Source organism: Podarcis gaigeae (genome assembly GCF_964106915.1).
Source record: "Podarcis gaigeae genome assembly, chromosome: 2".
Lineage (NCBI taxonomy): Eukaryota > Metazoa > Chordata > Lepidosauria > Squamata > Lacertidae > Podarcis > Podarcis gaigeae.
The window spans coordinates 101,676,083-101,691,447 of NC_139679.1; the positions used below are offsets into that span (position 1 = coordinate 101,676,083).

Below are 15,365 nucleotides of genomic sequence, written 5' to 3' on the forward strand. Positions count from 1 at the left end.
GGGAACCGCCAGAAAGCCCTCGGAGCTAGACCATAGTGTCTGGTCTGAACAATGGGAGTAGAGATACTCCTTCAGGTATACTGGGCCAAGGCCATTTAGGGCTTTAAAGGTCAGCACCAATGCTTTGAATTGTGCTCAGAAATGTACTGGGAGCCAATGTAGTTCTTTCAGGACCGGTGTTATGTGGTCTCGGCAGCCACTCCCAGTCACCAGTCTAGCCTGGTGGGGCACAGGTTTCCTATCTCTCATCTAAAACTTTCCCCTCTGAGCCCTTCTATTTATTTGCCAGCACTTAATCTGTCAGGTTCAGAGCATCATGCCAGGAACCAACCTTTTTCTCCTCCCCCCCCCCCCGGGCTCATGTGCCCCACTCCTCCTCTCCCATGGCCACAAGGAGGAGCTCAAAAGCAGCTTGTCATTTGGTCTGAACTTGTCAAAGTGTGCTCAGTCTGATTTCTTTGAAACAAGCCCTCTTCGAAGCAGTAAAAAGCAGCAGCAACAACAAACATGATTTACAAAGCTGGCTTGTTTTTAACAAACCATCGTTAAGATTAGCCACAATCCGTGGTTTAGATGTAATACAGTGGTACCCTGGGTTACAGATGCTTCAGTTACAGACGCTTCAGGTTACAGACTCCACTAACCCTCGGGTTAGTGAACTTAACCTCGGGTTAAGAACTTTGCTTCAGGATAGGAACAGAAATTGTGCTCCGGCGGCATGGCAGCAGCGGGAGGTGCCATTAGCTAAAGTGGTGCTTTAGGTTAAGAACAGTTTCAGGTTAAGAACAGACCTCCGGAACAAATTAAGTAAACCCAAGGTACCACTGTACTAACATGCATTTAACTGACGTTGGAAGCGAAAGATTCTGATCTCCTCGTGAGCACACTGGCGGAGAGGAGGGGGAAGCATGTGACCTTGAGGGGAGGGACATTCCCTTCACATTAAATCATGGTTTAGTGTGACATTCAAAGAGTCCCCGCTAATTGCAGTCTTCTCTTCAGATTAATTTTGGGCCTCATCCCAGTGGCACGGGTTGTAAGCCCTTTGTGATTTATACAGGACATGGTGCAATTTGGTGCTATATAAGTCATTTTCATAGTAATGATGGGTGCTTCTGTAAATTAGCATGCTTGTGAGGGCTGGCATTTTGTTGGTGGGAGGGAATGCATCTAGAGCAAAATAATCGAGGTGACAGCCTTCAGGCATGTATATTCTCAGCTTGGCAGATGCTCCAGGAGCATCCGCCTTTAGGGTTAAGATGAGCCATTTGTATCAAACAAAAGATGTGATGACGAATGTAATGGGGGAGGGGTTTCCTCCCTCCACTGCCCCCTCCCGCTTCCATCACTGCATTGCTATAACCATCTAACCTACGCTGAAACCCCTGTGAATTGCTGATAGCTTGCTTTTTCCGATAAAATAGGACTGTGAAACAGCGCCATGCCGCCTCCGCCCAGGAAGCCCGGAAACGAAGCAAAGCAGCCACAGAACCCAGTGGAGATTTGGATCCTGGACTCCCGTACGTTAAACTGGTCAGCGTAGATTACAAGGAGATCCCTTGATAAACTCCCCCACAGTCCTGCGACTCGGGGGGGGGGGCTTCCCCCCTATTGTCAAAAAGGGGTCAGCTGCTCCCCCCTCCAACCCCCATTGTCACTCCTTGTCCATCTTCCCTAGTGCTCGACTACATGCGGGAAAGGCACCAGGATGAGATACGTCAGCTGCCGCGACGACCAAGGCTCTGTGGCTGACGAGGCCGCCTGCTTCCACCTCCCAAGGCCATCGGCGACAGAAGCCTGCTCTGTGACCCCGTGTGGACAGTGGAAGGCCATGGAGTGGAGCCCAGTAAGCAGCTTCCTCTTGTTTAGGTGTAGTCTCTCCCAGGTGCCTGTTGCTTATTCAACATTTATCAGGCCTTCTGAAGATAACGCTTGGTTCAAATGGAGGCAGCAGAATTTCCTGTAATCGGGAACCAGTAGAAGTAGTTGTCGGAGCAGAAGTGATAATAGTGTAGTGGTGGCAGCAGCAGTAGCAGCAGAACTTTTCTTTTTTTCCCTTTTTTTCTTTAATTGATTTTCAAAATTTCAAAACAAACACACAGACAAACAGACATACATAAATCTTGGTAATAAATCTGTTTAAATCTTGGTAACATTATTAAGTGACTTTCTCAAATCCCCTTGGTTGAATGTCATTATATATCATTATAACAGTTTTCCAAAATCTATTTTCTCAAAAAATTAACTTGATCACTTAACATCTTTCATTCTTTCTAATTTGTCTTTAAACATCTTAAATCTTATCCTTACATATTTGAATCCTAAGCCTATCTATTATTTGCAAGCTTTTCCAATTAAGTTATCTTAACATATTTAGCTAAATAGTCTTTAAATTTCATCCATTCTTCCTGATACTCCTTCTCCTTCTGGTCGCGGACTCTTCCAGTCAGGTTGGCCAGCTCCGAAAAGTCCATGATCTTCATCGGCCAATCATCCACTGTTGGTATTTCTTGTGTTTTCCAATTCTTCACTAACAAAATTCTTGCTGCAGTTGTGGCATACAAAAATAATTTAACATCTTTTGGGGGCAATTCCAAACCTGTTATTCCAAGAAGAAAGGCCTCTGGTTTCTTAATAAATGTATATTTCAAGATTTTTTTTCAATTCGTTATAAATCTTCTCCTAGAAGTCTTTCACCTTGGGGCAGGTCCACCACATATGATAGAAGGTACCCTCTTTTTCTTCACATTTCCAACATAAATGATCACTGTTGTGGTATATCTTTGCTAATTTTACAGGAGTCAAATACCATCTATACATCATTTACATTATATTCTCCTTTAGCACCGTACATTCTGTCATTGCAGTTCACAAGAGCTTTTCTTTGAACAGCAAGCTGGGGACGAAGAGGATCAGTTTATACCAGCTGACACAAGTTAAGGAAGGGGCTGGAGCTCGGTGCATCCACAAAGTCCTGAGTCCGGCCCCTGCCATCTCCAGCTAGATGAATCGCCTCTGCCTGAAATCTTGGAAAGTGGGAGTGAGCAGTGGGGAGGGCCTCCACCGCCATGCACCCAACCTCCTGGCACTAGCATTGCTGCTACACGGCCAGGATGGTGAGGGACCAGGCCTAGCGGCAGGAGTACTGGATTGCCTCCACCAGTGCTCCCAAACCACCCCAACTGTTCCCCTCCCCACACACCATCCTGCACTCTCACAGCAGTGACACTGCTTCCTGGGGGACAAGTCTGCTGTACCGTCCCTCCCCTCTGGTTGTTCCTGCTTGAGAACTAGACGAGCGAATGGGATCGGGCAGCTTCCCGTCTTCCTAATCATGTGAAATCAACAACCACATGAGATTCGCATACATAAAAAAAATAGTTTTACGTAAATATGTTTCGTTCTGCGATTCTTAACACTTGTGCCTTGTTGCCAAGGGCGTTGATCTCCCCGTTTCCCCCTCTTATCGACGCAGTGCTCTGTAACCTGTGGGCAAGGCAAGGTGACCCGGCAAGTCGTCTGCATCGATTACAGCGACCAGATGGTTGACAGGAGTGAGTGCGATGCTGAGGATGTCCCTGCAACGGAGCAAGATTGCTCCATGCCGTCGTGCCAGCAGATCAGCCCTGAGTACAACAGACCAATCCCTTCCTTCCCTTACCCTGACTATCGCCAAAAGAACAACCAGGGTGGAAGCGTGAACCGAAACCAAGGCCGTGCGCATGTGCACGGAGGCAACCAGTGGAGAACTGGCCCATGGGGAGCGGTGAGTAGCTGGTGGAGATACTCTTAATCCATTGTGAGTTGGGTTACAGCCTCCTCCACCCCTAAGGGTTGTATCTGATGTTAGTCCTCGTCAGAGTAGACCCACTGAAGTTAATGGGCAGGACTAACTTAGGTTCATTAATTCTGTTCTAGAACTAGGATGGATACAACCCCAAGACTCCGCCAAGGCATTTTACTATATATAAATATTATCAATGAGGATGGGAAGAGTTGAAGGGGCCTAGTTACACAATCACTAGGATTAGAGCAGTGTTTCCCAACCTTGGGCCTCCAGCTGTTTTTGGACTACAACTCCCATCATCCCTAGCTACAAGACCAGTGGTCAGGGATGATGGGAATTGTAGTTCAAAAACAGCTGGAGGCCCAAGGTTGGGAAACACTGGATTAGAGGGGCAAGGAATAGTAACCATGGGGTGGTGGTGGTGATAGGAACCTATCATCTGCCCTCCCAATGTTGAGAAGCCCTGTTCCGGCACTGTCCTAATTTTTTAGGCTTTGCAAAGTTGCCAAGATTGTCCTTGTCATTACAGGGACTAGCAACTTGCCTCTTTAAAAAGAAAGAAAGAAATTCTGGTGTGTCTACATCCTTTGTCTCTTCTCAGACAAAATGCACTGATTTAAATGCAATGGCAATGTGTTTCTTCTCTGAAATCTCCCACTGGACTTCCCCTCGTTAGTACCTACATTGATAAAAGTGGACAGGGTACTCTCTGCCTAAAACGCCTTTGATGTCAAAGAGAAAAAATTTAGCGGCTGTGCTAATGCTACCTCAAACTGAATTTTTAATGCCAAGAGTCTGATCTTACAGTTTTAAGGAACGGCACTGGGGCTCCATCAAGAAGACGACTTTTCGATTATGGCTGCAGGTTTCATAGCCATTGGGACTCCTCACTTTACTAGGCTATATCGCTTAAGTTAGTTGTGCGCTAAGCTCGGTGGAGCCTCCTCAGTCATATGAAACCATGTTTTGTAGTGTTCCAGTACATGCGCTGGTGGATTCCAACGGCGGGCTGTCGTGTGCCAGGATGAAAATGGATACACTGCCAGTAACTGTGATGTAAGAATGAAACCAGATGAGCAAAGATCATGTGAATCAGGGCCCTGCCCACAATGGGCCTATGGCAGCTGGGGTGAGGTGAGCAAATGCTACTTCATTTGGGGTTGTTGTTGTTGTTGTTTTAACTAACCCGTTCCCAAGGCAAAGCATTCTTGACTGTAGATTTTAAAGATGTGGCTGTATTTGAATTTCCTTGAAACCTTTTTTTAAAAAATCAACAAAATAGCATAAGCCAATAGGTTTCGACAGAAAGTCCGTTATCCAGATGTTCTAATTATCCTGCTTGTTTACCTTTCCTCGTTGGAAATAATAACACTTATTTATCCAGTAGTGCTGAAAGGACTGTTGAGACATAGTTTAGACTTACTGTTGTTCGTCTGGATAAACTATGGTTATTAGACCAGGAGCAAACCATGTTTCCGTGGGCTTCCTCCTGGCTGTATGTCCTCTCACCTCTTGTGCGCCATAATTCAAGGTTTCCAAGATTTTGCTAAAGCTACCATTTCACAATCCATCCAAATTGGGAAACTGGTTTAATCTCTGTTTACTGTTCACAGGAAGTAAAAACAAAATCCCAGTTCCATGGCCTGGTTTGCAAAGGTATATTAAACCACAGTTTCCCCATTAGGCTATAAAAGGAAACTGTGGTTTAATAAACCATAATAGAAGCCCCAGATTTGGGTATGCAAAGAGCAGGTAGTCTGGTACATGTGGAGCCTGGTTTTCGCTCTAATCAGCAGTTCGTAAGACCAAGACATTACACCTGAATCAGCCATAAAACTAAGAAGTGTAGATAAAACCAGATTTTAGCAACCTTTGTGTTTTCCTTTGGGATGGCTCTCCAACATTGGGGAAGAGTCCCAGAAACTATGCATAGGTTTTATTATTCCCTGCTCTACCTTCCCACCCACAAAAAGACCTAATCTGGAACCTGCTCCCCAGTTTATTTTGAAACAAATAACAAAGGTGTCATTCACTTCACTCATGAGAGCAAATTTAGATGCTTTCTCTTTCCCAGATTGTACAGTTGTGGGAGTCCCTCACACATCCACAGTCCCAGGGGGAAAATAAAGGCATGTGAAAAGTAGCAATACATTGAAGTCAGATCAGGACGCTCTCATACACATCTTAACATACAGATCTCACAATAGCTCAATGGTAGGGCATCTGCTTTGCATTCAGAAAGTCCCAGGTTCAGTTCCCCGCATCTTCAGGTAGGGCTGGAAAAGAGTCCCTGCCTGAGACCCTGGAGAGTCACTGCCAGGTACTTTAGACCAGGGTTCCCAAACATGGGTCTCCAGCTGTTTTTGGACTGCAACTCCCATCATCCCTGACCACTGGTCTTGCCAGCTAGGGATGATGGGAGTTGTAGTCTACAACCGGACTGTAGACAATACTGAGCTAGATGGACCAATGGGTGCAGCTTGGTATAAGGCATATGTTTGTATTTTTTTCCCCTGGAGTCTAGAGTTTTGAGTCTCTCACATCAGAAGGAAAGCAGCATCTAAACTGGTTGTGAGTCAGATCAAAGAAGACAAAAGTAGCAATCATGAAGTATAAATGAACCTAGCCGTTGCTAATGTGATCTCCACCTACTGCCTTCCTCCCCCCCAGTGTACAAAGCCATGCGGTGGAGGAACCAGAACAAGACTGGTTGTGTGCCAGCATCCCAATGGGGAGAGATTTACTGATCTGAGCTGCGAAATCCTTGACAAGCCACCAGACCGTGAGCAGTGCAATATGCAGGACTGCCTTCGAGATACCGCCTGGAATACTGGTCCTTGGAGCTCGGTACGGCCATAACATACTTCTGTTGTTGTTGTTGCTTTTTGTTAGTCATTTTCACAGATGTTTCATAGGAACGGAATGAGTGTCCTTAATGTCAAGGTGCTAATACTTGGTGCATGTGCCCGTGTTTTTAAAAAAGGAAACTGCACTTAAAGGTGTTTAAAAAACAAAAACAAAATGATGCATTCCAAATAAATAGGCATTCAGGAAGAGCATCAGCTAGGAAATCTGTTCGTTTTAAAAGGCACTTTCTGCTTGTTAATGAAGCTTGTACATTTTATTAGCCCATGACAAGTGCTGCACGATACTGATCTTCACTATGAAGGAAACCCATTGCAAGCAAATGAGAGTCGTCGAAGTATTCGACTGTTTCCAAAACCTTTCCTTCTGTCTTCGTAGATCTGTTTTAAGCTCCTGTTTTAACACTTAACAAGCCACCTTCAAAGCTACTATAGTTACGGGATAATTCCAGTGCTAAGCTGCTGTCATCCATGTAGCTCTTTCTGTGTATTTAGAACTGTATAATACAGACTTACTTGTTCAGATGAAGGAACATCCTTTTTAGCAACAACAACAACAAAAACACAACCCACAACAATAAGTAAGAATGACACAGAAAGATGCTGCCTTTGGGCTCCATCAAAGGATAGCTAATATTTTTAATAGCAACGTATTGCATAGTTGTTTATCTGGGTGTCTGTGTTGTATGTCAATGATGAAGACCAAAGGGGGATGCTTTTAACAGTGGCTTCTTGCATTTCAGAGTAACCTTACAACAGCAGATGGTTTTGATTTAAAAGTTCTGTGTTACTTGTCCCAAGCCCTTTTGATTGGACGGCATAAACATATTCATAAGCTCATTGCGCAATGCTTCTTAACCTCCAGCAGAAAGATGGGGGGAGGGGGAAACCCCCAACATTAACCACCCCTAAGAGATTGTCAAAATACCTAAAATCCCTCCCAATCACAAACCCACAAGTGGGTAACAAAATAGAGATCTGGAGCATTTTTGTTTCCATAGGTCAGTGTTGCCATGTTGGTGTGATAAGCTACATGAACACAATCTGTTGCCAGGATGGGGGAACCTGTGGCCATCAATATGTTATTGGACTACAGTTCCCATCATCCCTGATGATCAGCTGTGCTCATGGAAGTTGGAGTCCAGCAGCGATTTTGAGAGCCACAGGTTCCCCACCCCTGATCTTCAGAAATTCAGGTATGCCTGAGAATAGTTGCTCACTTTAGAATTCCTCACTTACATCACTGTCCGAAGAATCAAACCGTAGCATCCATCTTATATCCATAGTTTGGAAACTCTTGGACAAGATGCTCAAAAGGACCACTTCTCCTTAAGTTTCCCCGTCTGCTCCTCATTGCTGCTGCCTATCCACTTGCCTTGTCCCTCTGAACGCTGCCATAAAATGGTTGCACAGATATTTTTTAGGTACATTTCCCAGGCCCATTGTGGAGAGGAGAGGGAAGGGGAAGATAGACCTTTATTACAGCTGCCCTTGTCTCACAGGTTCCACCAAAGGGGTTAGGCAGTCTTTTGTTTCCTTCTTCTTCCACAATGAACTTCCCCGCAACAGAGATTCTGCTTCTTCACAAGCATCCCATGGGTGCCGATTCTCAAGAAACCACTGCAGCTTGGAATGTAGGCATGGGTGAATGTGAGTTGACAGAAGGAACTTATCCCACCTTCTCCTGGGCTCTTGAAGCCCATATAAGTTTAAGACGGTGGAAAATAATGGCTGGATAGGAAACCATAAGTGTGCCCGTTTCAAAGCCTCATGCAAATCAGCCTCCAAATACCATTATTGTGGTATAATGTAATTTAAAGGGTTTGGGTTTTTTTAAAGTCCTAATCTGACTCTAAAGCACTTTATATAAAAGAAGCTCCTTTTCATCCAATATATGAACTTCCAAAACTGCCATAGTCTTATTGCTGGAATAGTCCTTCCTTTGTTCCGTCCTTCCCTGCTGTTTCTATGGAGAGTTCTGTGACCATTTTTCACTTTCATACCTCAGCAAACAATGTCAATAGCCGCACATTTGCTCAAGTTGTATGTCTATGGTGCTTTTTATCATTACAAGGGACAGTGCTATAAAACACTTTCATCCAAGGTGCTGCTGTAGCCCTTTCTATGTTGAGGGGGCAGAGTTGGTGCTAAATGCAAATGTGCTCTGTGTGGCTAGGCATCTGCATGCCTTGGACTTTCTCCCCAAACCAGGGTTGGCCAACATGACGGTCCTCCAGATGTTGACTGCATCTCCCATCGTGCCTCTCTCCATTGACCATGCTGGCCTGGGCTGATGGGAGTTGTAGTCCACAGCTTCTGGAGGCACAGTGTGGGCCACTCTAGCCCAAAACTATGTACCAAAGACTTCTGTTGACACTGGATTACACTTGCTTTGAACATTAACAGCAACAAAAACAAAGGTATGACATTGAGACTGTTTTGATGTATGATTCATATGCATTCTGGCAATTTCCTCCTTCAGCAGCAGGCCCTGCAGAAACTTCTAGACCATTCCATTGGAGTTCTTTCTCACCATAGTAAGACTTCCCACTGAATTTATAATACAGGCTTCAGTCAACCTCCTTCACTGGTGGTATTTAAGAAGAGGTTGGATGGCCATCTGTCAAGGATGAGTTAGCTGAGACTCCTGCATTGCAGGGGGTTGGTCTTAGATGACCCTTTGGGTCTCTTCCAGCTCTACAGTTCTATGATTCTCTGATTCCTTAACTAGGCAGGCCACAGTTCCCATTATGTTGTTTTAAAAAGAATCAGGGAAGCACTTCCAAAAGTAAGCATACTTCTATCTCTCTCTCTCTGTGTGTGTGTGTGTGTGTGTGTGTTTGTGTGTATAGGATAAACCCAAATGATATTTTCATCTTTTTTATATATAAACAGCTCTGAGAACTAGACATCTAAACATCTAAATTGTTGGTACAAAGTGTAGTTAAATGTAGTGCTGCCGTTTTTTTTAAACAACAACACAAATGTCTGCTAGCTTGCCATGAAAATGTAATCAACGTAGTTTATAAAGTCTCGTGCACAGCGCATGGCTTAATGTGCACAAATGAAAGCTTGCCAGATCCTGAAATGGACAAGACTCTGTGGTGCAGAAGTAACATGTGCCCTAAGTTGCATATCTGTGTCCTCTTGCTCTATCTTGCCACGCACACGGAGCACAGTACAACTGCAATCTCTTGGCCCATTCTCTTCTGCTGCCCACTCAACATGCAAGGTTCGAAGGTGAAAGGGCAGGTAGTATCAGAACTGAACTACGTTCTGGGTGTGCTGCTCAATGCAAAAGTAGTTCCAGGTTCAGATCCCCCCCCCCACTCTTTTGAAATGATGCATGGAACACTAAACTGTCCTCCTGTTCTTAACACAAATGGTCTTTGGCTCTTCAGTGGGGAGTCTTGTGATCCAAGCATTCAGAGTTCCTTATTAAATTCCAGCCATCCATCCAGATGAAAAATTTCCCCAGAGAAAAAGTCTGCAGGGCTGAGCCACTTTATTTGCAAATCATGATTTATTTTTTTTAAAGAGAGAGAGAGAGAGAGAGTGTGAAAAAAGTACATAAATTTCACACAAACTTACTTTAAGCTGCTTACAGTTTAGATGGCCGATGATACAAATGGTGCTGAATGAAGACAGAACTAAAACACTGATAAATGAGCTTAAACTAAGATTTCTCGCTTCACCTGAAAAATTCAACCAATGATGTTTGTCTACCTCGTTTTGAGACCATGTGCTACTGCTGTAGGTAGTAGAGGACAAAAAGAAGTTGTCTTTTTGTTTCATGTCGCCACACACTTTCTCCTGGCTCTGACATTTATCACCACCTTTCTGCTGTAAATGTTTCTACTTCATCTGCCCCAGATGGAGTGTTGCTTCCATGTTTTTGGACACTTTTGAAACAAGAGTATAGTATTGACTGAAGCTTTTTTTTCTTCAGCAGAATGGATCTCTTTATGTATTTATGTTAATGAAGTGTATTTATTTTTCAACTATTGTTATTTAATTTTATAAAAACGTCGCATTGCATTTACAATGTTTGAATGCTGGGCAAAGGAGACAGAGAAATTAAAAGTAGAATGTAATCATCAATACGTTTCGCAGAATGATTTCTTGGCTTTGATAATCATAGAGTCATGAGGCGTATTTATTTACAGAACACAAGATCGATAGGCCTGCTGGAGCGGAACTGATCCGTTATATAATGAAGTAATATAAACATGAATTTGCATGCAAAGGCTAAGTGTTCAAAAGACCACTATACTGTATAGCCTCGTGGCAGGTTCATTCAAGCTGACAGAATGCAGAGCTAGTGTGGTGCCATGGTTAAAAAACTGAGGGCCGGATTCAGCTAAGTAGGTGCCAGTGACAGCCGACACAACAAGTCCCGTTGCACAATGGGACCTCTTCCTCTCTTTCTGCCCTCTCACTCCCCCACAATCCGCTCTGGGAGTTTGGAGGAGCCCCCAGAACCTTGTGTGAGGGGAAGATAGTGGAGAGCGTTCCCTCTGGCCGAAATATTTGTGCTGGCATAACAATCAGATTTTTTAAATTTTTTTTTATTATTTATTGAATTTATATACCGCCCTATACCTGGAGGGAGGTACAACGTTTAATTTCTCTCCAAACTTTGGGCTTCAGATTCTGTCTCGTCAATGAAGGCACTTACACAAACCACTGTCTCTCCTCCATTTGTGGTAATAGTACTGACCCCCCCACTGGGTTGTTGCGCCGATTACTGTTCTAACATATGTGCTAATGTCAAAGGCTGTGAACACTCAAAAATGGCGGCACAAGTCGCGTCCATGTGCCCCACCCCAAACCTCTCCATCCATTTTGGCATGAACAGGAAGGTCGGAAGAGGGCTTCTAAGTGCGTTCATCTGGGTGTGCTTAGAAGCTTTCCTCCAATTGTCAAGAGAATCTTGTGTTATCAGACCTCTATTTGTGTTCAGCTGAACATGCATAGAGATCTCCTTCCAGGTGAATGGAGAAAAACTCAAAGTTGGCAGATGGGGGCATCTTCATGGCCTCTATTCATGTTCGCATTCCCATAACACTCGAAAAAGACTATGTTTGTGTTAAAAGTATTATCAGTTCATTCCAGCCAATGGACATTGTTTGCATGGGAATGCAAACAATCCACACAATCCACATTGATCCAAAAGGTTTCTGGCCTGGTTTTTTGGCAAGTGCTTTAGCAGCCAGGGTATGCCTTTTGAGACCCAATAAATTGAACGTAGGCTATGGGCTGTGTATTGTGGCCCATTTGCGGGTATGAACACCATCTGGTTTTGCTGGCTATGATTAACACAGGAGCTGCAGCAGGAAGACAGACCCCCCAGGCCATTTCTGGCAGGCTGTGTGCAACTTGATGGGTCGCAAATTGTGCATGCCTGAGATCACAGCTTGAGTAGAGGCACTTATACTAGCTCTTGTACAGTTGTACCTTGGCTCCCAAACGCCTTGGGAGTCGAACATTCTGGCTCCCAAATGACTGAAAACCGGGAGTGAGTGTTCCAGTTTTCAAACTTCCAACAGGGCTTCCGCGACTTCCGATTGGCTGCAGGAGCTTCCTGCACCCAATCAGAAGCCGCGCTTTGGAAATCAAATGTTTCGGAAGTTGAATGGGCTTCCAGAACGGATTCTGTTCGACTTCTGAGGTACGACTGTATTGTTGATCCTTATTCCTTTCCCAGAAAGTAAAAAATAGAGATCCACAGTAGCTAACAGGACCAGTGATAAGGGATAATGGGAATTGTAGTCCCAAAACAGCTGGAGGGCCAAGTTTGGCCACCACTGCACTACTGAATAGGAGTTGCTGGAAACAACTCCACAGGAGTGTAGAGTGTTTGAGGGCTTCCTGCTTGAAGGATTCCCACAGGTGTCTGGGGTGGCCACTGTGAGAACAGGACTAGATGGACCCCTGTCCTGATCAAGCAAACTCTTCTTAGTTCTTAAATATATGTCTATTGCTCCATCTCCGTGTCTGTGCTTAAAGGATATAGGATGAGCAAGTTCCCACCAGCCCCATATATTTGTATCTGTTTTAATTGATCCATGGAACAGAGTATAGATCTGATCTTTGAGCAGCATTGCCAGTGAATATCTTGCAAATAACCGAGTATACCTTCCTGCATAAATTGATGGGACTGGGGCGAGGTTTCAATTTTGATTATGGTGCTTTTAATGTTTTTTTGGCTTCCCTGTTATCTCTCCTGTGGGATATGAGTCAAAAGCACAGAGACTGTTGTGTCAGACATGGTAATGTTTGAAGGATCCCAGAGCAGCCATGCAGAGAGCCCTGCAAATATTCTTCATATTTCTGTTTGGGTGACTTAAAATAAGGTGTCGCTGGTAGAACTTAATCTGTAATAGACGGAGGCAATTTTTTCTTCAGTGTGTTGCTCATAAATTTGTCAATGCTGGCTGAAGACCCAGAGGGCATACCTTAAGTGGCAGGTAATTGACATACACTGCATATCATTCACAGTAGCTTGGCAGGAACCAAACTTCAACTGAGAGATAAACCGAACTGACTGAATCATGTTCTCACTTGGAAAACTGTTAACTTGAGTCAGCTCTTGGTATACTGAACATCCTTATCAGGAAGTGACTTCCTTTAAAAGCTGTTGGACTTCTTCGCAGTTAAACCATGTTTAGCATTGACTCTTAAACTGACAGTGCTGAACATATTCACTTGGTAGCATTCAACTAAATCAGTGGGAATTAGAGACACTTTGTACTAGAGATTAAAAGGACTAAAAACAGAAATGGAAAAAAACCATGGGTTTTCCCTGGGTCATCCTTCCACCCCCGTTCTTTATATCTCTATTTGTACATGACCATTGTTGATCAGTTTACGTGGCCAGGTCCCATCTGCACCAGAAAGCAGCAGGGACCAAATGCCATGAGCAAAAGCTCATAGTTATTTACCACAACACTGCCTCCTGAGGAACTGAAAAGTACCAACATTATCAAACCATTCCACATCATTCCCTTACACAAACATTACCCTGTAGGGCCTGATCACATAGAAGCAGTGACAAATCTATATTTAGTAATTTATTCTTATTTTGATGAAATTAGTCCATCGGGCATGCCTGATTCGTTTAGAACAATATGTGTTCTATGCAATATGTGTTCATGCGCATAGCACTGAGTGTCACAGCTGCTTTCAGCATGCTAAATCGAACTTGTGTGTCAGCCCTTACTTCCTGTATGCGTAGGATTATAGTCTTAACACTCAACCAGAAAAGACAGGACGGAATTCGTTTTATTTACTTGCTTCTTTGTTAGGAAGAACATAGGAAGCGGTCTTAGGCCCTTTAAGACCATTGGTCCTTCTAAATCATTACTGTGCACATCGGTTGGCAACATCTTTCACACGCGACTCTTTCCTAACTCTGCCTGGAAATGCTGGGGGGGGGGGAGTCTAATTTGGGACTTTCGCTCCTGCTGAAAACTGCTCTGTAGCTAAGCTGTGGTTCTCATTCGGCCTCATTACACCCAAGATGCAATGGCTGTTAGCACAGAGTTGTTGCTTTTTCCTGTTCTAGTGAGCAAAGCACTGCCGTCTGTTTTTCTTTTGCTACATTCTTTTGCTGAGAATCTTAACTTATTCCACAGTCCGATTTTTATCTCCAAAAATGCATCCAAGCATGCATTTCCCATCTACCACAATTTTTATTTTATTTTTTGCAAGCAAAAAAAAGCAATGTATACATATGGTTGCCATTTATCAAGACACATTTCACTGAGGAATTGGCTCCCAGATACAAAGTATTCCACATGACACAGCTTTAAATAATTTATTGAATGCTTAAACGAATCAGAAATTTGAAGTGAGTTCACATATTGTTTCTACCTGAGGGCCTATGAGTGGTGCTTGATTCCCTGTGCCACTCAGGTTCCTTCCATCTCACATTATTCCTTTGTACATCTGTGGCATCAGCAAGGATTTACAAATGTCATCCTTTGTCTCTTGCCCAAGCTTAACATAGTAACATTAGTCATATTCAACATTTTAAGCCTTTATGGACCATCAATGGACTTGGTACTTAAGTATTTCTACTCTGTGGCTCTTTTCTGATTATGACTTTGTTGTATATTGCCCTCGTTGAATATATTTGTTTATGAACCCATTTTCCATTTAGGGAAGAGCAAGTAAATGCAATTACTGTTAACAAAAGTTCTGTACATCAAAGGTTACAGCCTGGGAGAGATTCGTGTTTGTCCTTAACATGCTTGAACTCCACATTTCTTTGCCCAGGCAGAGGGCCTTCTCAGTAGTGGCACCCTCCTTGTGGAATGCCCCCCCCCCTTCAGATGTCAAGGTGATAAAGAATTACACAATTTTTAAAAGACATCTAAAGTATTGGGAGGTTTTTAACGCTTGATGTTTCTATTGTGTTTTTAGATATGCTGTAAGCCACCCAGAGTGGCTGGGGAAACCCAGCCAGATGGACAGGGTATTATTATCATTACTATTATATAATGGATGCCTCTGTCCCTCTAATCAGCTGTGGGTGTACATCTGAATAGGTCATGTAAGTTAGCCCATATGGACAGTGCTTTTTTTCTTTTTCTTTTTGTAAAAAGTGAGGTGCTTGTACTCATTGATACAAGTGTTGTGGATGCCAGCACAAAATGGCCGCCACGGGCAGCAAAAGAAAAAAAGAAGTGCCAGTACTCTGTATTGGTGAG

At 43.7% G+C, this 15,365-nt stretch overlaps 1 protein-coding gene across 2 annotated transcripts in view; it reads left to right on the top strand.

Moving 5' to 3' along the window:
- Positions 1-15,365, top strand: part of ADAMTS9 (ADAM metallopeptidase with thrombospondin type 1 motif 9) — a 142,081-nt gene that overhangs the window by 73,764 nt on the left and 52,952 nt on the right. For both annotated transcript variants that reach the window (XM_083722252.1, XM_083722253.1), the window contains exons 24-28: positions 1,425-1,520; positions 1,679-1,846; positions 3,476-3,766; positions 4,760-4,921; positions 6,458-6,634. In XM_083722252.1, the coding sequence (XP_083578378.1) occupies positions 1,425-1,520; positions 1,679-1,846; positions 3,476-3,766; positions 4,760-4,921; positions 6,458-6,634 (894 nt within the window). The remainder of the gene's footprint in view (positions 1-1,424; positions 1,521-1,678; positions 1,847-3,475; positions 3,767-4,759; positions 4,922-6,457; positions 6,635-15,365) is intronic.